Source organism: Crassostrea angulata, chromosome 3, assembly GCF_025612915.1.
Source record: "Crassostrea angulata isolate pt1a10 chromosome 3, ASM2561291v2, whole genome shotgun sequence".
Lineage (NCBI taxonomy): Eukaryota > Metazoa > Mollusca > Bivalvia > Ostreida > Ostreidae > Magallana > Magallana angulata.
The window spans coordinates 13733610-13756013 of NC_069113.1; the positions used below are offsets into that span (position 1 = coordinate 13733610).

The window sequence follows — 22404 nt, forward strand, 5'->3', positions numbered from 1 at the left end:
ATTTCAAATAAATTTTAATCAATGAATATGTATTTTGCCAATTTAAATATTTTTTTATATAAACTTGGCGATTGATTCTTGAAATGCAATCAAATATTTAATGTAAGCTGAACGAGTAAAATACGAATAAAAATACGTACGTCTTGACCAAATTAACCCTATCGACCAATGAAATCTCGTAGATTCATTTTCAAAACAAGGCGGCCATTTCAACTTACAGGAAAATAGCAAAAACAAAAAAAATCAACGATGGATGCCAAAAAATTGGAAAGTATGAAGTATAATGAGCTGCAGAAATTAGCTAAGCAGAATGGCATTAAAGCTAACATGAAAGTAAGTTTCAATACAGTGGATCAGTCAGATTCACTGTATATTATGATCGTCATAATCGTGATCATGAACAGCTCTGATGAATGATCAATTTTCAACATTAGACATGTTAAAAAAACACGCAAGAGAAAAAGAGTTGCATAATTTTAAGAAAAACATACAATATCATTTTGCATTTAATTCATTACAAAAGCATTCTATTAATGTTATTTCTTTTTATAGCTTAACAAACTAAGAGAGGCCTTAATGGACCATTTCAAGTCTGCAGCAGTGAACCAGATAGAACAGCAGGTATAATTTTGTGCATGTTGTCAACGGTCAAATGGTGTTAATTTTGTTAGACATTTAGCTCAGCTTGGTATTTATACTGATGTCTTACTGCATCTCAGGAGAGTTTTTATTTATTCCTGGAAATTAATTAAGCCCTGGTTGCTTGTTGCAAAAATTGTTGCATAATACAGGAGTCTTACCATGTCTATTTTGCAGCTTGATTATCCTTCTAATCAATCATGGCTAATATCATTCAAATTAATGTATGCATTTCTCTTTACCAAAGATTATTCCAATAATTAATCCAGCTGGTGTATTTGTGTCAAACTGCAATTTTTTGTAACTTTAAAAACAAAGAGTTCCCTTAGAGTCCTTTTAAAGGTTTAAATCAATATGTTAAACTGTGCCCTGCATCATTCAAGCTTCCTAAATATGATGACTGATGAGCAAAAATAATAAAACTGATATACCAGTTGTATAAATTGTTGGAAATAGTACTGAAGAATGATGAATAAACTGCAAAATTGAAGTGGGCAAGACACGCTAATATTAGATGTTTAGACTGAATTTCCTTACATGAATTATGAAGGACTGTCACAAGCTTTTAAAAAATTGTTTTGAAAATATGTTACAATTTATGTTTCAATGTAATATTTGACATTATAATTCATTATTCAATATTTTTTCATTAGCACAGATCGTCATATTATTCTGCATTACACTTGATGAATGATGAAATCAATACAAAATGTCATCCTGACCAATGAATTTTACATAACAGGAAACTATATTATTGTCTGTATGCTTAATTTGTTGGAGTCTGCAGTTTTATTTACAATGATCTACAAAGCAGTAACAACAGCTTCACAACCTCACAGAAGGTATTTCATAGGCTATGTCTGATAAAACTGCAAACTCCTGAAGTTTTTCAATAAACGTACAGTTTTCCATTTTATTGTTTAGTTAGCAATACATGCCTTGGAACCAAAGTCTACGACATCAAAAGCCACAAAGACGCCTAAGACTGTCAAAACACCAAGTACCACCAAAACACCTACTGTGGTGAAGGGCCTTAGTACCCCTAAAAGTATCAACTCACCAAAACCAATCTCCAAGACTCCTGCAAAACCTGTTTCTAAAGACACCGCTGCTGTGAATTCGTTTGTCAATGAACACACAAGAATTCCAGACGAACCCACTCCAGAGGTACATGTAGAATTATAGATAGAATTCAGTCTTGTCCTGCGTGCTCAACTCTTATTATTTTAAAAATTTTTACCTTTTGTGGTTGCCAGAATGTTTTGAAAATAAATTGAAAACAATTGATAAGCAATTGAATGAATTGATTATGCTTTTTTGCTTATTCTCTGTGTGTATAATACAGTAAATAACCTAACTCTCTTCAACTCAGCCACAGACGAAAAGACGGAGGTCCACATTTGAGAAGGTTCCTACTCCAGAGCTTCATACAGACAAGGCACCAGAAGTGGAGCATACTAGGAGAAGTACATTTGTTGTCAAGACTCCACAGTCTGGGAAGAAGCCAGCAAATAACAAAAAAACAGGTATATAGCTGTCTTTTAAAATTCTTTAAAATTAGCATAATTATTAACGGGATATGTATTATCTTAGCCTTACATGCATTTATTTTTCTGAGACCTAAGATTCTTAGGTCTCAGAAAAATAAATGCATGTAATGATTTACATACAGTGAAGCTTTAATGTGAACATACTGTATCTTCCAAAGATCTGTGATTAAAACTTAAACCAATTTCAATTGTATGTAATTGTACTGAATAGTTCACAGAAGTTTTTAAGAAACTAAGAAATGCAAAGAAAGCTTGGTATGAAATTATCCAACTGTATTTTAAAGAATCTAAGACACCAAAGGAGAATGAAAACAAGACTCAAATTCCCCGATTTGCTGCCTTTCTTGCTAAGAGGAAACAAGAGACAGAATCAGAGTCCAAGGTTTTAACACCAGGTACTGCATTGTTATTTCTCCTTCACCAGAGGTCCATTTATCAAATTATATTGATATGTTGCTTGTGATGAATAATTCTATTATAAATGAGTTTGGTAGTATATTTAAGATGCATGGATTTAACCAGAGTGGTTGCTTGCAGGAAAAAACAAAGACTGGAAGAAAATCCATGAGAAGAATTTTGAGAAGATGGAGTCCATTGATGAATACCTGGCCAAAAAAAGAAAGCGGAATGATGACTACACCGAGTCTGTGAAGAAAACTAAAAAGATTCTGTCCGACACCCTGGCTATGGTTGACAAGTTAAAGAGCTACAAGACGCCAACAGGGACAGGAGACCAAAAGGTACCACACACATGTACATGTCTGTGACACACTGTGTAATAATGTTGCAATCCTATCAATCAATTATTAGAAGATATTTTCATGCATAGGTCTCAAACTTTTATTTCTCTTATTCACATATTTTCACTGGCCAAAGTTATTTTGTTAATATAAAAAGGTTCTACCAAAACTTGTTAGTATGCAGTTTGTTACTGGTATTTCTAATATTCTGCTATGCAGCTATATATTAAAAGACCAACCATTTCTTGCTAAAAACAATTATGAAATTTAAATGAAATGTCAAGTCTACAAGCATTACTATGTTACTGTGCATCATTCAACAGTTAACTTATTATTGTTTTTGCGCTTTTTAAAATGAAATTTATTTTCTTTAGCATTAGTAAAGAAATCCTGGTAAATGTACATTCATGCAATAAATAATTTCTTTTTTAGAAAACTTTTATCACCAAAACACCAAATACTGCGCCCTTTAAACCCACTGTTCTGTCAACAAAAGACATGAAACTGAACTTCTCAGAAAACAGGAAGTCCCCAAGAACCAGTTCTGCTGCCAAGCCGTTCAAACCAACAGTGTTCTCCACCAAAAACATGGACCTGAACTTTATCTCACCTGCTCCCACAAGAAAGTCTGCAGGTTCAGCTATCAGCAAGTCCAAGAGTAAGCCTTCCAAATACATATATTTACATTCTACTGTGTTTTTCCATTCAATTCTGTGATCTTCAAATGCCTCTAAATGCAACAAGTAGTCAACTGTCAAATTGACAAGTTTTATTATGACGTCACAAACGTTGAAGGCTGTAAACTGCAACGTCACAAGCGGAAATCAAAGTTCACGCTTGTTTCTGTTACTGTGGTTCTTCCATTAATATTAACTTACCCTTAGTATAAGATAGGAATTTTAAGGTATGAATCACATTTGCAGACAAGGCAAGAAGTGAAAAAATGTAAATACAAGCATAAAATCATGATTTTTTGAAGTATACACTCTCATAACTGCAGCGGTGTGTGCATACAAATTTTCATAACGCGCTAACGCGCGTTACTCAATTTGTATGTACACACTGCTGCAGTTATGAGAGTGTATACTTCAAAAAATCATGATTCAATGCTATAGTAGTACATTATAAAATAGGGCTGTCACTGTTCCCCTACATTATGAAAACCTTAGTAAAAGTTGTTCATTTTGGTGCAAGTTCCCTTTTTTCATTTTGGGTCCCATTTTCATTTAAGAATTGTTTTTACATGCAATCCAAAATGGCAGTGAAATTCAAATGTGTAGACTTACAATGTCTGATCAAACTTAAATATTCATCTAGATGAGCATTTACCAGGTAGCTTCATCACTGATAAAACATTGGTCACATAAGCAGAGGATGATATAAACTGTAACATGCAAAGTGCCAATGATAGGTCTATTTTATATACACCTTTGTCATGACTGAATCATAGTCATAATGTTCTTTTTCAAATTCATAAAAAGTTTTTTTTTCAAGTCCAAATCATCAAGTTTAATTTTTGGAAATGTGACAGCTCTATTTTAAATCAACAGTATTTAGGCTGTACATATCTTAGTGAATGATATAAATAACAAAAAATGGAATGACAATTACTGAATTAGATGAACATGACAGTTTATTGTTTTATATCAATTCAACCAATTATAAACATGGATTTAATATAACAAATATGGCAAGACCTGTATCATTGGATCTCTTCCTTTCTCCATGACCCAGTTAAATATAAGTTGAGAATTATTTGATCAATTTTTCGTTTTCATCTTCGATACTCATCCTGTTTTTGTGTTTCAGCCACACCATTTAAATTTAATGCCTCACTTAACAACACCCTCAATGGATCTATGTCAGCCAAAAAATCCTTTGATCTTCAGGCCAGTTTGGCTCGACCAATTACATGGAAGGCACACAAAGGAAAGCTGAAGCCATTGAACAGTCAGACAGCATTCAGCAAAGGTAGCCATACCAGTGTCAAGACCCCTTCAACACAGACACGGTAAAAAATTTTCTCAAAATTGATGAACATCTGTAAACCTATGGGGCGCCATTTTAATATTTTTGAGGTATTTTCTGATATCAGAAAATGATTTTTTGATATCAAGAATTCGAATTTCTGATATCAGGAAATGATTTTTTGATATCAGAAATTCGAATTCTTGATATTGGAAAATACGATCCATTTTCTGATATCCAAAAATCGATTTTCTGATATCAAAAAATCATTTTCTGATATCAGAAATTCGATTTTTGGATATCAGAAAATGATTTTTTGATATCAGAAATTCAAACTGATTTTTTGATATCAAGAATAATATTTTCTGATATCAGAAATTCAAAGAAAATGGCGAATAAATTTCACCTATTTAATGAATACTCCCTTGACCCAAAATTAAATTGCCGAACTACAGAGCCAGATTTGCATTTAAATATTTGTTGTCTTTTATTTATTTTAATGTAAAATTTAATAAGTGTTCTTGATAATTCTGGTCTTATGTATTGAAAGCGCTAACTGTACGCCTGTATAACTCTTTATATTATGCGAGGCCATCATTTTTCAATAGTCACAGCAAATCGCAAAGAAAGCAGTGTTGATCATTGTTTATGTGGCAAAACTTGCCAGAATGAAACCAGGTTTAAAATAAGGCATTCATTATTATTCTTAAGAGACATCTACAGGCTTGAAACACATTTTCTTACAAATTACAAAAGTTGCATTACAGGGAGCATTCATTAAGTTGATAATAATTTTATGTAAGTCTTATTTTCTGATATCAAAAAATAGATTTTCTGATATCAGAAAATGTAAATGATTTTTTGATATCAAAAATGATTTTGTGATATCAAGAATTCAATTTTTTGATATCAAAAAATCAACTTTAATTCTTGATATCAAAAAATCTATTTTGTGATATCAGAAAATCATTTTTTGATATCAAGAATTCGAATTTGTGATATCAAAAAATGATTTTCTGATATCACAAAATAGATTTTTTTGATATTAAGAATTATTTATTGATATCAAGAATTATTTTTTGATATCCAAAATTCGAATTATTGATATCAAATATTTATTTTTTGATATCAGAAAATACCTCAAAAATATTAAAACGGCGCCTCATATAAACCAACCTTTATTTAAGGAATGAATTCAATATTAATTAGTTTTATATAATATAAAATGGTTAACAATTTTATAATGGTTTTATATTTAAAAAAAAAGTGTAAACTGTCCTAAACCATTTTATACTGTATAAAACTAATAAATTTTGATAAATATTAATACTGAATAGTGAAAATTAATATACAATAAATATTGCAGTAGATTTTAGTTTTATTAAAGGAAATTATTCAAACTGGAAAATTCTTTTGTGCAAAATTTAAAAAGATTATTTTTTAATATTGACCATCTACTCTTTACAACTGCATATCATTGATCAAAAATGAGTTACCTACCCAAAATAAACATGTAAACTTTTATTTTGTAACTTTGACTTTTTGTCTGATAATATTTCTGTGTTTCAGTGATGACAGAAGAAAACTGATGGCAGCAAAAAGATCTAGTGCTAAGTTCAACTCTACTTTAGAAAGAAGAGGACTCAAAGTTTAAATTTCAAATGAAAAAAATCCAAGTGACCCTAGTCTCCTTATTTGTGTTAAATTCATCAGCCCTTGTTCATCGTATCATTTGCATCATTTGCATCATTTGCATCATTTGCCTCTATCTCCATGGAAAATCGATGCAAAGGAATATTTTCAAAAGAAACCTGTAGGAAAAAATAGTATATATTTATTAGTCTTACTTAAGATTTGATCAGGCTTACTTAGAGGAAAATATGGTGTGAAACCTGTCCTATGCATTTTCTCCTCTTGTCTTTCTGTCTTTCTACCTTTTTCATAATTTTTCATTTCTTCTTAGTTTCATCACAATAAAAGGCCATTTAAAAGGCCACTTTTGTATCAAATGAATAAATACCACATTTATTCAAAATTGTATATAATATACCATGTATGTAGAAAATTAGATGTATGTATGTAAATATCTGTGTTTGATAAACAACCCTAATGTATCTGTTCTGTGTGTACACTAACTTTGAACTTGGCATTCACAAATGTTTATTGTGTAATGTCATTTTGTGTATCTTTCAGTACATTGAAATCTTGCTGCAAGTCAATGCTCACAATACTGTTTCATTGTCTTGTTTTGTATTAATCAAATGCAGAAGTGTTTATTATACAGAGCAGGTACCCTGGTACTTCTGTTCTACCAGGTACTATTGTACTACGTGTTTCACTTTGACAGCTATGTTATAAATGCATGCTATAAAACATATGTTGATATTGAAAAACTTAACGATAAATTAAGGGATTTTTAAAACATGTTGATAAAGATGGTTTTATTGAAACTTTTATTTTCCAAAAAGGGAAGAAATGGGATATTATTAAAACAAATCTAATAATTTTGATTTTATTCATTCATTGTTAGATATTTTTAAATTTTCTTTTAAATCTGCAATAAATTGTCTATTATTTGGTTAAGACTGGGCTTCTTTTATTCTTTTTATCAATTGCGTGTATTAATTCTGAATGCTATTATCAATTGGTATCGTATTAGTTAAAGGACTTGGTCTTGAATAGAGCTGAAAATTTTCATTTTAGATTTTAACTGATTAATTGAGGCATTTCTAATAATTTACCAAATTTTGAGAGCAAGTTGCCAAGTTATAATTCATATTAAACAGAGCACACAACTCTTTGTTATATATTTACATTTGCAAATATGTTTCCTTATATGAACCTATAGAAAAGTGAAAACTTTTTCATGACATCACAATGACTTTTGCACACACTTGTCAAATGATGGTTGGATTATTGTAAATATAAAAACGTGGTAATTTTAATAATTCTCAATGAATTGCCTTTTTCAAATGTAAATATAAGTAATAAACAGTAGCATTAAAAGTTCAGCAGGATATGAACTTGGTCGGCATGTGATCAAATCTGATGAGAAGCCCTTTGGGCTTCCCTGGATATGATCATGTGACCAACCAAGTTCATATCTCAGTCAACCTTTTAGCTCACCTGAACCAAGGTTAAAGTGAACTTTTCTAATCATCTATTATCCATTGTTCCTCTGTAAACTTTTTACATTTTTAACTTCTAAAACCACTTGGCCAAATTTAACCAAACTTGGTACAAAGCATCCTTATGGATAATTGCGATACAGTGAAAATAGGGTGCATATTTCTGAAGAACCACTTTACCAAAAATGTCAATATTTATATTGATGATTGCATATGTAGTTAAGATTCAAAGTTGTGTTAAAATTGTCACCCTAAAATTGGGGCCCAAAGAAGGGTTCAAAGTTTAACTTAACTGGGAAAATGTTTTAAAATCTTCTTCTCAAGAACTACAAAGCTACAATTTGTGACAATAATATGCAAGCATCCTCCTATATTTATACACTGTTGTTCAATTCAGCGATGTGGCCCATGGGCCTCTCGTCAAATTAGTCTAATGTAAACAACACATATCATACAAGTACTGAACTTAATAGTTAATATTAAAAAGGAGTTCTTTATTTTTAACAAATACATATTAAATATAAATACATTGAGAATTACATCCTCAAAAAAAAAATCTTTTAAAAGTGACACGTAATACATTTCCCTTTATAAATACATCTATTGTACAAAATGCATGCAAGATTTCGGGTACATCGTTATATGAGAAGCGTCATAATATGAGAAGAGTTAAGAACTTGGGATTTATACATCCAACATGTTTAACACATCGACTTCCCCGTCACCATATTCTGTGAACAAGTCAGAGGTAGCTTGACGCCACGGTCCAACAGATTGATAAGCTCGGTACAGCCGTGGCAACACGCGGCGCACGGGCTGAGCAGACAGTAAAATAACGCGCAGATCAGTCCAATCGGCCAGCCAAACACGATCAGAATCACTGCCCACATCACACTCCATAACAAGGCACAGTCGCCCATCTTGCTCTGTGAAAAGGAAATACAGCCGTTAAATCGATCCGTACACAAAATTACTACCAGATGTCGATTGTTGATGGTGAAAAATACGACTAACTTACCTCATTCAATACACACAACCGTACACACTGCTTTCGCTCCAAACAAAATTAGTCTCTCTATTATCATGTCATGGTTGCAGAGTACGACCTATTTCTTTGTTTATACTACGGGAGGTAACTCAAAAAATGACACGTAGGAATAGACCTATATATCAATTTGAAAATATGTAAAGCGCTCCCCTTCTGTATTCATGTATTGACAAAAACAATAGAAAAAAGTTTTTTATAACTTATTTCGATGAGGATCAGTCGCTTACTAAAATAATGTTAGGGAATGGGAGTCATATGATTAATGAGTTGTGTATGTGTATGATATTTTTAAAATTGAAAGCTGTCTGAATAATCTCGGGGACTCCCCCATCTTAATGGGAATCTCTTTCGTCTTCTTACTTTTTTATTTGCGGGTTTTTTTAAATTCCTACATTAGTTAATAATTATTGATGAAGTGTATTAATTAGTGCCTAACAGAATACTAAAACTTAGAACTATTCGTTATCTAGCTCGGTAAATCGGGAAAAGTAGATTGGAGGAACTTTCTTTCCTTTTTTGTGATGATTATTACAAAGTAATGATAGTACATGTACTTTTCACCACAGACGTCTGCCGATAGAAATATTTTTATTTCCCTATACCATAGTTATCGTTTATATATTACAGGGAAATATTTATTATGAAAAGAGATACGTTTAACCTCCCGCGCCATCTTCCAAAATCATGCGGGTTTCTGATCCGCTGAGCTTGGACTTTGTGTAGTTGTGTCAAACAGTAATGTGACGTAGGTCTGTCTATTTCATCACTGGCCACTTGGTCATGGCCCTTTGAAATCAACAAGATTTGTCTGGCTTTTGAGCTAAGACTATATAATCTGTGCACATTTCGCTTGAACCTGCTTCTGGAAATAGATAGCTACTTCTATCTATATACCTGAAAGTCCAAGGTCTTGTTAAAATGGTTCTATCTTTATGTTGAGCGGAGCGGTTCAGAAACCTTCATGATTTTTTAAAGCAAAATCTCACAATGTCTAGGCTCAATCAATTAATGCAAGATAATATATTGCTGCAGGTCTGTAGCACCCGGTGTGAAAAAAATCGGATGGACCCCAGGTCGTCTGTAGCTCCCGGTTTGAAAAAAATCGGATGGACCCCAGGTCGTCCATCCGATTTTTTTCCACACCGGGAGCTACAGACCTGCAGCTAGATAATATAAAAATTCAAACATCGCGCTCAAAGCCAAAATTTATATTTCTTCTCTGTTTCTTTGTCTTAACCCTTTTCCTTGTACTCTCAAAATTCTGTTCAAAAGAGTTAGTTTTAAATGCTTTTATAAGATCAAAACAAATATATACTGCGAAGATATTTTATGCCCGGGCATCTGTTACAACTTTTCCACCCGGAAAACTGGTATCTTTTTGGAGAAAACTGGCTACTTGTTATAACTCTTCCCGCTTCAGAGTTTTCTGCAGCTAGGGAAACTTTTCTCTTTTGGACCAACGAAGCCCGTCAATTTTTTTACACCAACAGTACTTAGACATTTGTAAGAGGGACGAATGGTACCATATATAGGCCTATAATAACGAGATTATCATGGTGCATAGAAATATGTTACTGAATTGTACTAACTTCAGTTCAATTTGATTAAATAAAATTCAGTTTTCCGCACTTTTTTGCGCGACGTGTTTTTGGGTGTATGGAGTTGTCGCGTGTTTCCTAATAACAGTAAGAAATCTCGTAATTACAAAATAGTAAATCTTGTTATTATGAGAAAAGATCTCGCAATTACATGTACGTTAAAATCATCTCGTAAATTCAAGAAAATATCTCGTTATTATAAGATAATTGCCTCACATTTCTGAGAAAAATTATCATATACATGTTATTACGAGATAATTATTTCTGATCTCAAATTGTTCAAATGCTAGCATTTTTATCAATTCAAATGGGTTTTATTTCAATATTGATTTATATTTAATTCATTAATGAAATACATTGCTTCACATTCTTAATGTGTGATTTTGATTTTATTTTTTTTTTTTTACATTAAACGTCCTTCCCCGCCAAATATGGAGAGAGAGAGAGAGAGAGAGAGAGAGAGAGAGAGAGAGAGAGAGAGAGAGAGAGAGAGCGAGCTACATTATTGCAGCTACATTGTACACAGTATTGTAAAAGTTCATGAATTTTATGTTTGATGACTTATACTAAACCTTGAGATAACTGCATCCTATTTTTCTGGCCTGTAAGTAAAACTCTTTAATAGATCTAGACCTGCTTCCTATGTTACTTCTAGTAATACATGCCATGCTCTCTTGTTCATTTCAATGACCTTTAAAAATGTAGGAAAAAATGAAATATTAAACATTTAAATTTTACATGTTTATTCATAATTTTAATAACATGTTATTTGCTTCCATCAACAACATCACACACTGTTTATTCTCACACACTTCAGATTTGTCACTAATGCATTTTTTTCATTTTGATTTTGACTTTGAAGGCTTTTTGTCTTTCATTGTCTTGAGTTTCTTTATTTCTCTGTACAGGACTTTTTCTTGTACTGAAAAACAGAGAATAGAATATAACAATTATATAGAAATTAAACAATATAGACAAAATCTAATTTGACTGTAAAATATGTGATGTTATGCTAATGAACTAAATTAATTAACATATTTTTAAGCATTGTTGCTGTAATGTACATGTCAATTAGATTGTTTATGATGTATACAAATCACTGAATAAATATTGTTTAGATTAAACATAATTTTGGGGTTAATTTATATTACAAGTCTTAACCTAAAATAATAAAAATATGCAAGTGACAAATATGGTCTTTTTATAATGACTCACCTAATGGATCAAACATCACAGCTTCTCCAGGACCATCTATTTTTGGTCTTATACGAACATATTTATGCTTTGTTCCTGCCAAACTCTCAAATAAGACTAATACATTCCTGTAAATAAAGATATTAATTTATTAAAAACATTATAAGATGTTTACAATGAAAGATATTGGACCTGGTAGTATGTAAAAATGCACAGGTTATTGGTGAATGGTTTTTGAAACAATAAAATGTACGTGATGTAGTGCTGAACTTTTAATTAATTTAAATGTTTTTTTCTGTAGCCCTTCTGTTTAAAAGATTGATCCTTCGAAATTAAAAACTGATTAGATCCGTAAGAAATCTTTGTCACTTAAAGCCTTTATATTTTTATATATATTGGTGCATCTGATACACTGTACATTTCATATAATTATATCATTTCATGGTTAACCATATCACAGGCCTCTGAATTTCTATCAATAAGCTGTCAAATGTGATGGGAAGAGAGATACATACCCTATCTGTATATAAATACACCTGGTGTATCTATATATAGATAGGGTATATATCTATCTCTTCCCATTACATTTAGCAGCTTACTGATAGAAATTCAGAGGCTTGGACCATATTTACCGGGTACAATAAAATAAGATATTTTCAGGCTTTTACTTAGTCTAGTATATAATACCGAGCGCAGCGAGAGGCGGGCGAAGCCCGCCTCGCGAAGCGAGGATTAATGGTAACACGTATATATAAGAAAATCAGTGAAAAATGAAAGTTGAATCAGGGGTACTAAGGCCCAGAAAATTTTCTTCCAGCCATGGGCGCCGCCATATTGGCCGCCATTTTGTTTTTAAAAAGTTAGTTCGATCATTGATTGACTGGTAGTTATCGGTGTTTATTGCCCCTAAACTCGATTTAATAAGTTCCAATGTTTCAATAGAAGGTAATTTGAATTAAAAGAAATTAAAAAAGAAAACAAATAAGTTTTAATAGTGCTTCAATCAAGAAACACGACTTGCTCTATGTATGTCTTATCAAATTATCAGATGGAAAATGAAAACATTAACGCCAAGGAACTGATCTTTAAGATTCTGAATAAAGTATTCAATTTTATTACATTGGCATTCATATGAATTAAATTGATGAACAATGAAAGAAGAAAGAAAAATTCCGAATCACGTTAGTCTCTTCGGCTATTTCCGAAGACGTTTTACGTCTGAAATATGACGTCATAATATAGACTGAGCACGCGACATTTAGTTTAACTCTGACGAATGATTTGAGAAGGCAATCATGCTGGCGGATCCTACTGTGTGCGTTTTAAATAGATTTTATTATACAAAAATCAAACTGCACTGTGTTAAATCTGCGCTCGGTCCAACGGTCACACCGTTTACATATTATATCCTATTAGATATCGTGTCATTGGGGCGACTGGTCCGATAATTATCAGTCCAGTATTTACTAGGGTCTTTAATTATGCATACAGTCCAGTATTTACTAGGGTCTTTAATTATGCATACAGTCCCGTATTTACTAGGGTCTTTAATTATGCATACCTGTGCTAGTTCGAATTTTCTCGTCCCAAGAACCTATGTTTACCATATAATCTTAACAAACTTTGTGAATTGAACTAAAACGGACAGTGTAAATTGTGAAAAATCATTCTTCTTAAATCCTTTAATTTTAATGCACTTTTTAATACACTAAGAATGTGGAAAAATGAAAGCTTTAAAAACCCTTACCTTCCTTTGGTAGCCATCGCATCAACGTTACTTAAAGTCTTGAAATGACCTCTCATAATTTTACAATACAAAAGTGTTTATGCGACCACGACAACAACAGAAGGGTGTGCACGATTTATTTCACAGTTATTGAAAGAGACAATTACAGAAAAAATACCAACAACAAATAGTAATTCCCTATATCCTAAATGAATTGAACCAGCATCAAATTAGCGCAGTATTTAAGAAATTTGTCTATAACTGAAAACGTTAAAGGCCAATTTAAAAAAAATATATATTTCCTGGATACGCACCTCATCGAATATATGCTGACTCCTTTATTGTTTTTGTGCCAAACTATCCATTAAGTAAGATTAAACCAACGAAAAATATGCAAACTTCAGATAGGTACTCTCCAGTATATATAGAAAAAACGTTATGAGAAGAAAAGCCTAGAGAAATTTATATAATCAATAAAAAATAAATCACTCGACACAAATGAAAAAAAAACTTAGAATAAATAAAGTGATGGAGTTAAAACAAACATGTATAGGTGAGGTATCATCAGTGCATTGAAGACTGATGGATGGCCACTACAATTATTAAAGCTGCTTGGTCCGATTTTATATCAAATTTTATGCACGCTTTTAAACAATTGCTATGCTTAGTATATGTACAATAATAGACATTGCAGTAGTTTTACCCGTCAATTATGCCAAATTTCAATGAAGAAAAATACGTACAAAATTTGCTAACAAAACAAACGACATTAAAAGGTACCGCGTTATTTCGCCTCATGTTAAATTTCACCCCTGACGACGAGACGGGTATGGTTGTATTTCAAATTTGACATCGCTTTAAAAAAGGTCAAAATGATCAGACAAATTACAAATAAACATGTATACGTTTTGTTCGCTAATATTTCTGAAGTCTGCTTTCTTTACAATCAATGCATAGCATGCGGGTTGAATAACCCCAATCATTCGGGGGACGAAACCAAGCAGTTTCATTTTCTAAACATTCCCGTGATGCTTGTTTTTTTGTTTGCCCAAAAAGAAATTATTTTTATTTACTTTGAATATTTCTAACTTTGAAAGGAGACTGATTCTGCTGGTGTAAATATGAGAAAGTCCATAACTTTGTAAGATAAATGATTTGTATGGAAAAAATGTTGATACTGTAAAAACAAAAAAATCGGACCAAGCAGCTTTAAAAAATATCAGTCAGTCTTGAAATATGCATTGAACGCTCTATCCGACGTTACGTACAGTGATACCACTGAAAAGTTTGTAAATTTTTACTTTTTCACCATATACATATATTTTATCGAAAAACAACATTTGTCAAAATCTTGTTCCTGAGTCATTTCTTATACCTATTTTGAAAAACCAATAGGCCCATATATACTGTATTTCGATCTTATATTTCTTTAGAATATTATCGAAATATTTTTTATATCTTCTAGAAATTCGTGATATTGTTGTGAAACGTAAAATCTTATAAAATGATTATTCAGTAATTTGTTTTAATGTATGTCATGTGTAAATTTAATCAATAATCAGTAATCAGTGAAATCTGCATTTCTGCGATCGATCCGACACTGACCAAAAAAAATCATAACGTCAGAAAACCTTTGAAATTAAAAGCTTGTTTTCAATGAAATAGATACTGAAAAAGACCTCAAAAAGTCGTGCTTTGCTAGCCTTGCTTATACTTTAAATATACTTTGCCCATCACCTCAGTTTGAACAAGAATCTTGTACATGGTGATCGCGTGTTGACAGAGGTGTAAGCGAGTCCTATGTGAACGATCTTTGTTGCTTGAACGCAACCGGAAATACAATTCCGGAATTTTACGGAATATCACGAATGCCACGTTAGCAAGCAAACGTGCATCTACGAGTAACCATATTCAGCGTTGCACGGGGATTTACATCGCAGATATGGATGTACTGCATATATTGTCTGTGTTGGTGTTATTAACAGTTGTTTCAGTTGACTCTCTTATGTTTCACTTGGCAGCAAATCAGAAGAAATGTTTAAAGGAGGAAATCCACAAAGATGTTTTGGTTACCGGCGAATACCAACTCTCGGATGTACCGGGTCACAAAACACAGCTTCTGGTACTAGCAACTTTGTTTTTGTTTATGGAATCATATATGTGAATCTTTATATCATCGAAGTTCATTCAGCGTGTTTCATACTGCACAACCTCGCTCAACGCCTGTTTGTACACTGTACCATCCATGATGAGACTGTTTTCTGGTTGGGTCTGTGGCATATTGTAAACTGAAATACTGCATTTGTACATTTTGTACTGGGACAGCAGTTATAAAAATCCATTATAAGACAAAAACGTGTATACTGATCTATACTCACTTTATAATATGTCCCATATATATACAAATTGTGTAAACAATTGTAGTCAATTGTACACCAAATTGCACAGATCAGTGGGTACTGTTATAGGCCTATCGTAAATAACAATTTGGAATGTATCCCAATTGGAATATGAATGATTATTCAGTATGTTAAAATGAAAAATATTCATATTTAGAAATTATACATTAAATGTGTAATGGGGTGATAGAATTGTTGACAGCCAGACTGTGTTTGAACATGGTACTTCTGAATGGTGTCCGGTCAAGTCGTATACAGACCAACTCGTATACAGGTCAACTCGTATACAGAATTTCCGCGTAAAAAAAAGAAATTCAACTCGTATACAAAAAAATTTAAAAGTAACTTAAAACACTTGGTTTCTTGTAATAAAATTTATTTATATATTGCTTCCGTAATTCAGCGTAAAAAGGACAGATAGAGTAAAATGGATGTTATCAACTATTACAAAGATTGCAAAATTCATACATGTATAATTGTGCATTATCATTAAACTCGGTAACGATGTGAAATTACAACAAAAAAATGAACGATAATTAATTGTGTCAATCCGATTATTATTATTTGCTAATTTTTTCTACACATCAAAACAATAATTGTTAAAACAACAAGCGCGTTGTTTCTTGCTTCTCCAAACGGATGACATCTCAAAGGCTAATTAAGATACTCCTCATTATTTTGTTTGAAAAAAATATATCCAACTTTCCGCTTTTATATATCATTTCCCAAACTTCTTTCAACATGGTACGACACCTGTGTGTTTCCTGTTGACTTTTAGTTTTTTTATGCAGAAATTTTTGTATACGAGTTGACTTTCGTTTTTTTATGCGGAGAATTTTGTATACGAGTTGACCTGTATACGAGTTGGTCTGTGTACGACTTGACTGTAAATCTTCTGAATCTTTAGTCAGGTGCTCTACCAACTGAGCTATCTGGCACGAGCAATAAATCTAATCTGACCATCACAAATGCAACAATTTTCTTGTAATCAGTGTAATAATTAGATTACAGTCTGCAAGAAGTTTGAATCTACGTAGTACTGCATGATCTATATCCAAAACATAAGTGTTACAGAGAAACTTATTGTTTTTTATGATATAAAGGTTAATATTTGCCCACGTTTTATTTTTGCCCCTTTCACTAGTGCTGAAACGAATACCATAAATCAGTATTCGAATATTCGTGAGTGCTATTCGATTCGTATTCGAATATTCATAGACGTCATAGACAATGTATTAAGCATATATGATAGTTTGTAAATACTAAGTGGGTGTATGTGTAGACTGCTTAAACATGTCAGTTCGAAGTTGACACTTAATGCATGAGTATCTATTGAATATATTGGGTGCGCATTTAATTTTTAAACAAATAATAATATAACGATTTTTAAAAAAATTTCATCAACTACAATCAAAAGAGTTATTACTTCTTTAATAATATACTGCAGTCCTGACTCCTGGATGAGACCAGAGACATAAATAATGTTATTTATGTCTCTGATGAGACCGATACGTAACTTCGTAAGTCAGTCCAAATATTTCCGCCATGTTTGATATAGTATTAAACAGAAAACTGATAACGCTCATAACTCCGGAAATGTTCTGTTTATTTAAAAAAAAAACAAATTATATCGAAGTATCTTTTAAAAAAAGCTTTGGATGTACCTTTCCATATTAACTCTCCGTAGCTCACACTCGTTCAACCAGTTAAGCAATTTTTTTTCTTCAGCGTCTGACATGAATTGAAAAATCCAGAATGTTTGTCTCCGTTCGATCTAAACCCTGCTTTTACTTTCAAGGTAAACACGCATGGCGGAAGAGTCATTTACTGAGTTAAGTAATAGACTCTACCAAGCATGGCAGTCATATATGGCTTTATATTTACTTTCGTTCCCAGTAAAATAAAATAACACGATGCTGCATAGTTTACAGTGCTTGATATGGGTGTTTAACATGTGATCGAATATTCGAATGCTTAATATACATTCGAATATTAGAAATTTACTATTCATTCGCGAATATTCGAACATTCGTTTCAGCACTACCTTTCACCTTCGTTGTCAATGGGCAGATTTAAGACTGAGTGAATTGAAACAAGACAAGTTATCTCTATTAATACGACTGTGTTTGGGCTATTTTAAGACAGGGCGAAGTCATTTATCAGTATAGAAGGGCAAAATAACACATGGGCAAAAATAACCATGTAGACAGTAGTTTATACATGTATTACATGTTTGTGGATCAATGCAGTCAAAGTTTGATATCTTAAAATTCCACTACCTGTGCTGTCGCATCATGTTTTGGTACAAGACCAAATTCCACTAAATTGGGAAAATCAATTGACATTATTTTTTTTTTTTTTTAAATTAGGAAATGTTTTCTTTCTTCAATTCATTTGAATATATCTGTGGAAAGTCCCTTATGCACTAGACTAATCACTTAAAATTTTAGAAATTATAAATTCTTATATTCTGTTGAATTTTGGGTTCATACACATGAATTGATAATTGAAGTAAATATATTTTTTTTTAATTCAATATGGAAGAGATATTTACTCTGTTTTATCAACATCAATTTGAGTGTTCCCTGGTTATGATTAGGTGCTTTATAATTCATTGATATAAGCATTACAAAATGTATGATCTTTAGTGCACAATGTTTTCCTTTTCAATGTTGGTTAGTGTTGGTAAGTTCTCCATTAAGTCTCTCTTTACATACCGGTATTTCTAACAGGTGACAGATTCCAAGGGTCATATTCTCTATCAGAAGGATGATGCCAAGAAAGGGAAGTTTGCCTTCACGACTGAGGAGTATGACATGTTTGAAGTCTGCTTCAACAACAGAATGCCAGGGGGTATGTACCATGCATCTCACAAAGGAATAATGGTCACCAGGTCTCGTTTTTATAACTGCATGTACGAATCTATATAAAAAACAAAAAAAAATTGGGGGGGGGGGGGTGATGAGAATGTAAAAAGTTTGAAATTTCCAAGGAGAGATCCAGACCCTCCTGATCTCCCTCTAGTTCCATGCATGTACTGGATAAATCCATATAATATTGATAATAATTTCATATCCATAACAATCTACCATGACTTTTTTCATACTTCTGGATTGTTAAATGAAGCTGGAAAGTAAATACAAGCTGCTGCTCTATTGCTGAAATGTGCAACTCTCAACAAACATGTAATAGATAGATGATTATACATTGTAGAAATCATATCAGTGAATTGTACATGGTAGTTAATAACATATCAATGAAATTCTACTTATTTTTTAAAGGTGGCCAGAGTCCAGACAGAGAAGTGTCTTTAGATATGAAACATGGAGTAGAAGCCAAGAGTTATGACGAGGTCTGTTAACCCTTTGAACTTTTTAATCAAGCTATATTAGAGTTGTGTGAAATTTTGAATTGCAGGTCTGTTGTATAAAAATTATGAAGACTTAATATGTTAGAACTTAGAAGTACAATTTGCCATATTTAGATATTTTAGATATTATTTTTTTTTACTTCATTATTGAAGATTTTGCTATAAAAATAGTGCACATTTTTACATTACAGTTGGCTAAAGCAGAGAAGCTCAAACCATTAGAAGTGGAATTAAGAAGATTGGAAGATCTATCCAAATCAATTGTAGATGATTTTGAGTATATGAAATCTAGGGAAAAGATGATGAGAGATACCAATGGTGAATATTTTTATCAAAACAAGAATATTAGTTCAATAAATGAAACCCATTTTGTATAATCAATGTGAAATGAAATAAAATCTAGAAAAATTTTATGTTTATGATACTACTGATTTGGAGAAGAAAAGCAAATATCAAGTGTGGAGATAAGAATCTGTAACACACAACCAGAGTCTAGCATTAGAAATTCAGTTTAAGCAATTTATCACATTTGTCAGTCACTATGCTTCGAAACTTTTTGAAAAAAGAAATGTTTTGCTAAAATGAAAAATAGTGCCTGCACCTTTGTGGCAAGACAGCTCATAATTTATTTAAAAAATGTGAAGCATATGTATCAACCTTGTTGTCTTGTTTTCAGAGTCCACCCATTCCCGAGTGATGTACTTCAGTATCTTCTCGATGTGCTGCCTTCTGGGACTGGCTACCTGGCAGGTGCTCTACCTCAGGCGATTCTTCAAGGCCAAGAAGCTCATTGAATGAACACGGCCAATATAGGACTATTAGAAAAATATTTATTAAATTCCAATTTTTTTCCAAACTTAAGATCATATTGTGGAATTGGTTTTGGTTTTTCAAATGCATTTTGGACGATTTCAAACTTGTTTGTCTGGGGTTTTATTTTTGTAACATAAAAATATCAAGCTAAATGAATATGTCATTTGTGATCTCATTTCAGTACCAGTTTTTAAAAATTCTGAATTATTTCATACCAACAATGGAGTTAAAAAGACATTTAAGTTTTTTGTACATATATCACTGATATTTGATGCAACATTGTAAAGATGGTGTTATTTTTATGTACAGTATTTGTGAATTTTTTTTTCAATGTTGGCAAGTCCTATGTTAACCAAAGGTGTTCCCATTTGAAATTTAGAATTTTTATAATCTTGGAATTTGAATGCTGCATGTCAATCACAAAAAGTTCCATGCCAGTACAAATTCATAACCATAATTCATGTGTGTATGATGATTGGGAATTCTGTATATGCTTTTTAACTTTAAAGGGGTGGGTGTTGAACATGAATTGACTTAATAGTGCTTCATGATAAATGTGCAACATCATAAGCAACAAAAATTCCCAAATGTCATGCAACAGTTATTCTCTTACAGTGTTACTGAATTGCGTTACTAGAGAAATGTTCAGATTTAATCAATAGAATGGGAAATTTCATCAAAAGAAAAAGAGAGGAGATCATGTCACTTAAAAACACATGTACATGTATTCATGAACAATTGTACAAGTCTTCTACTGTGGATGTTTTATGTGAAAGGATGTGTTCTTTGTTATATATGTAGCAGTATGGGAGTTGGGTGCTTCTTATATAAATTGAATTTGGTTGTTACGGTATAATTTATCCCTTTTCTTTATTATAACTCCAGCTTTAGTTTAAGGAGAGTAATGATTTTAAATACACACACTCTCAATTATGTTCACTCTGTAGCGTTGACATTCCCCAATTCTTCACTTGTGTATATTTAACCTGTAACGCTGTGTTATATCCCAGTGTTCGTTACGTGCAAACCCAGTTCAAATGCAGGGTTTATACATACCTATTTCATAATTGTTTTGTTATCTTTTATTTGCTAACTTAAGAATGGATGAAAGTTGAATGTATAGTGGGGGAAATTGACTTTTCTTTGTAATGTATAAAAGAGATGTCTGTCAATGTTTATCATTGAATGATAAAAGTTTTATGGAAAATTTATGATTTGCTCTTCTTTGAAATTTTAAAGGCAAGGAAAATAAATTGAATATGTAGTTTCAGTTTCCAAACTTACCCTATTTTTTGACCTCAACTTGTAAAGAAACCAATTATTGATTTGATATAAGAAAACATGTATCAGAGAAATGAAGAGAGTACCTGGGCACAAATCCTATTAAAACAGTTCAGAAAATCACCGTGTGCATGGCATATAATGATGGAAATCTCTCACTCGATCACGTCCGGTTATCGTTACTAGAAACACAACTCGCACAATAATAAATTACAATCATTTATCAATCGCGTTATTCAAACTGTAAGAAAATTTAAGAAATAAATGCCCATATATACTGTTATCAAAATAGATAACTTTTCATCCTCACTATGTTTTAGTAATAAGGAATACGGGAAAGCGAATAGTACTCCATTCCGCTAACGGAGGTGTTGGAGAGAGGAGCGGATCTATTAAAACTCCTGTAATTTGCACCGCGAGCTGATAATATTTGACTAATTGTGCTCTTGGTTTTAAAACAACAGTTTCGTGAAGACACCTGCTAAAAATTATCCAAGCCCCCCCCCCCCCCTCCCACCCCCTCCATCCCCTTCAGCCTGGAAACGTTGCAAGTCGGTTAACGGGGCCATGGTGACACCAGTGGTTAAATACGGCTACAGGAACGACTACAGTTGCAAACACTCGTCTAATGGGAAAACAATTAACGAAGATGACGCGAGAGTCGACCAAGTTCTCAGCCAAACATTCCTTCAGGATAGAACGTTATACCAAAGCGGAAAATGCCAACAACTGGCCAAGGAGATGGATCAGTATAACACTGAAACCTAGCACTCGGTAAAGTTCGATAGAATTAATACATAAGGAATGAACTCGTAATCATCTCATTCTGGACACGCCATCATCCACTCAAACAACCCCAGCAAAGATAATTTTCACGATGAAGGAGCGGGATTTATGCTTACTAAGTAAGAAAGAGTAGTGCTGGAATGGAATGTTGTGTCACCCACCAA

General features: G+C 32.4%; 2 protein-coding genes and 2 long non-coding RNA genes across 4 annotated transcripts; 2 read left to right on the forward strand and 2 right to left on the reverse strand.

Moving 5' to 3' along the window:
- The first annotated feature begins 174 nt into the window (after positions 1 to 174).
- On the forward strand, positions 175 to 7480 carry LOC128178512 (nucleolar and spindle-associated protein 1-like). The gene is made up of 9 exons (XM_052845718.1): positions 175 to 333; positions 553 to 621; positions 1564 to 1806; positions 2012 to 2165; positions 2474 to 2584; positions 2727 to 2929; positions 3362 to 3587; positions 4739 to 4940; positions 6467 to 7480. The coding sequence occupies exons 1-9, from the start codon at positions 250 to 252 to the stop codon at positions 6549 to 6551; spliced, it is 1377 nt and encodes a 458-aa protein (XP_052701678.1). The 5' UTR covers positions 175 to 249; the 3' UTR covers positions 6552 to 7480.
- A 1022-nt stretch (positions 7481 to 8502) lies between these two features.
- On the reverse strand, positions 8503 to 9171 carry LOC128177748 (uncharacterized). The gene is made up of 2 exons (XR_008242872.1): positions 9044 to 9171; positions 8503 to 8951 (listed from the first exon to the last, which is right to left on the reverse strand). It is a non-coding gene; the product is annotated as an uncharacterized LOC128177748 (long non-coding RNA).
- A 2226-nt stretch (positions 9172 to 11397) lies between these two features.
- On the reverse strand, positions 11398 to 13666 carry LOC128178324 (uncharacterized). Its single transcript, XR_008242939.1, has 3 exons — positions 13613 to 13666; positions 11887 to 11993; positions 11398 to 11593 (listed from the first exon to the last, which is right to left on the reverse strand). It is a non-coding gene; the product is annotated as an uncharacterized LOC128178324 (long non-coding RNA).
- A 1770-nt stretch (positions 13667 to 15436) lies between these two features.
- LOC128178220 (transmembrane emp24 domain-containing protein 10-like) lies at positions 15437 to 21384 on the forward strand. The gene is made up of 5 exons (XM_052845277.1): positions 15437 to 15713; positions 18723 to 18843; positions 19272 to 19342; positions 19552 to 19678; positions 20037 to 21384. Exons 1-5 carry the CDS (start codon positions 15534 to 15536, stop codon positions 20156 to 20158), a joined length of 621 nt encoding a protein of 206 aa, XP_052701237.1. The 5' UTR covers positions 15437 to 15533; the 3' UTR covers positions 20159 to 21384.
- The last annotated feature ends 1020 nt before the right edge of the window (positions 21385 to 22404 follow it).

What these genes read in the sequence shown, in the direction of transcription:
- LOC128178512 (XM_052845718.1), top strand. Translation starts at nt 250, where the DNA reads ATGGATGCCAAAAAATTGGAAAGTATGAAGTATAATGAGCTGCAGAAA. An exon ending in GTCCAAGGTTTTAACACCAG is followed by an intron (nt 2,585 to 2,726) that starts GTACTGCATTGT and finishes GGTTGCTTGCAG; the next exon opens with GAAAAAACAAAGACTGGAAG. An exon ending in CAGGGACAGGAGACCAAAAG is followed by an intron (nt 2,930 to 3,361) that starts GTACCACACACA and finishes TTTCTTTTTTAG; the next exon opens with AAAACTTTTATCACCAAAAC.
- LOC128178220 (XM_052845277.1), top strand. Translation starts at nt 15,534, where the DNA reads ATGGATGTACTGCATATATTGTCTGTGTTGGTGTTATTAACAGTTGTT. An exon ending in GTCACAAAACACAGCTTCTG is followed by an intron (nt 15,714 to 18,722) that starts GTACTAGCAACT and finishes TATTTCTAACAG; the next exon opens with GTGACAGATTCCAAGGGTCA. An exon ending in AAGCCAAGAGTTATGACGAG is followed by an intron (nt 19,343 to 19,551) that starts GTCTGTTAACCC and finishes TTTACATTACAG; the next exon opens with TTGGCTAAAGCAGAGAAGCT.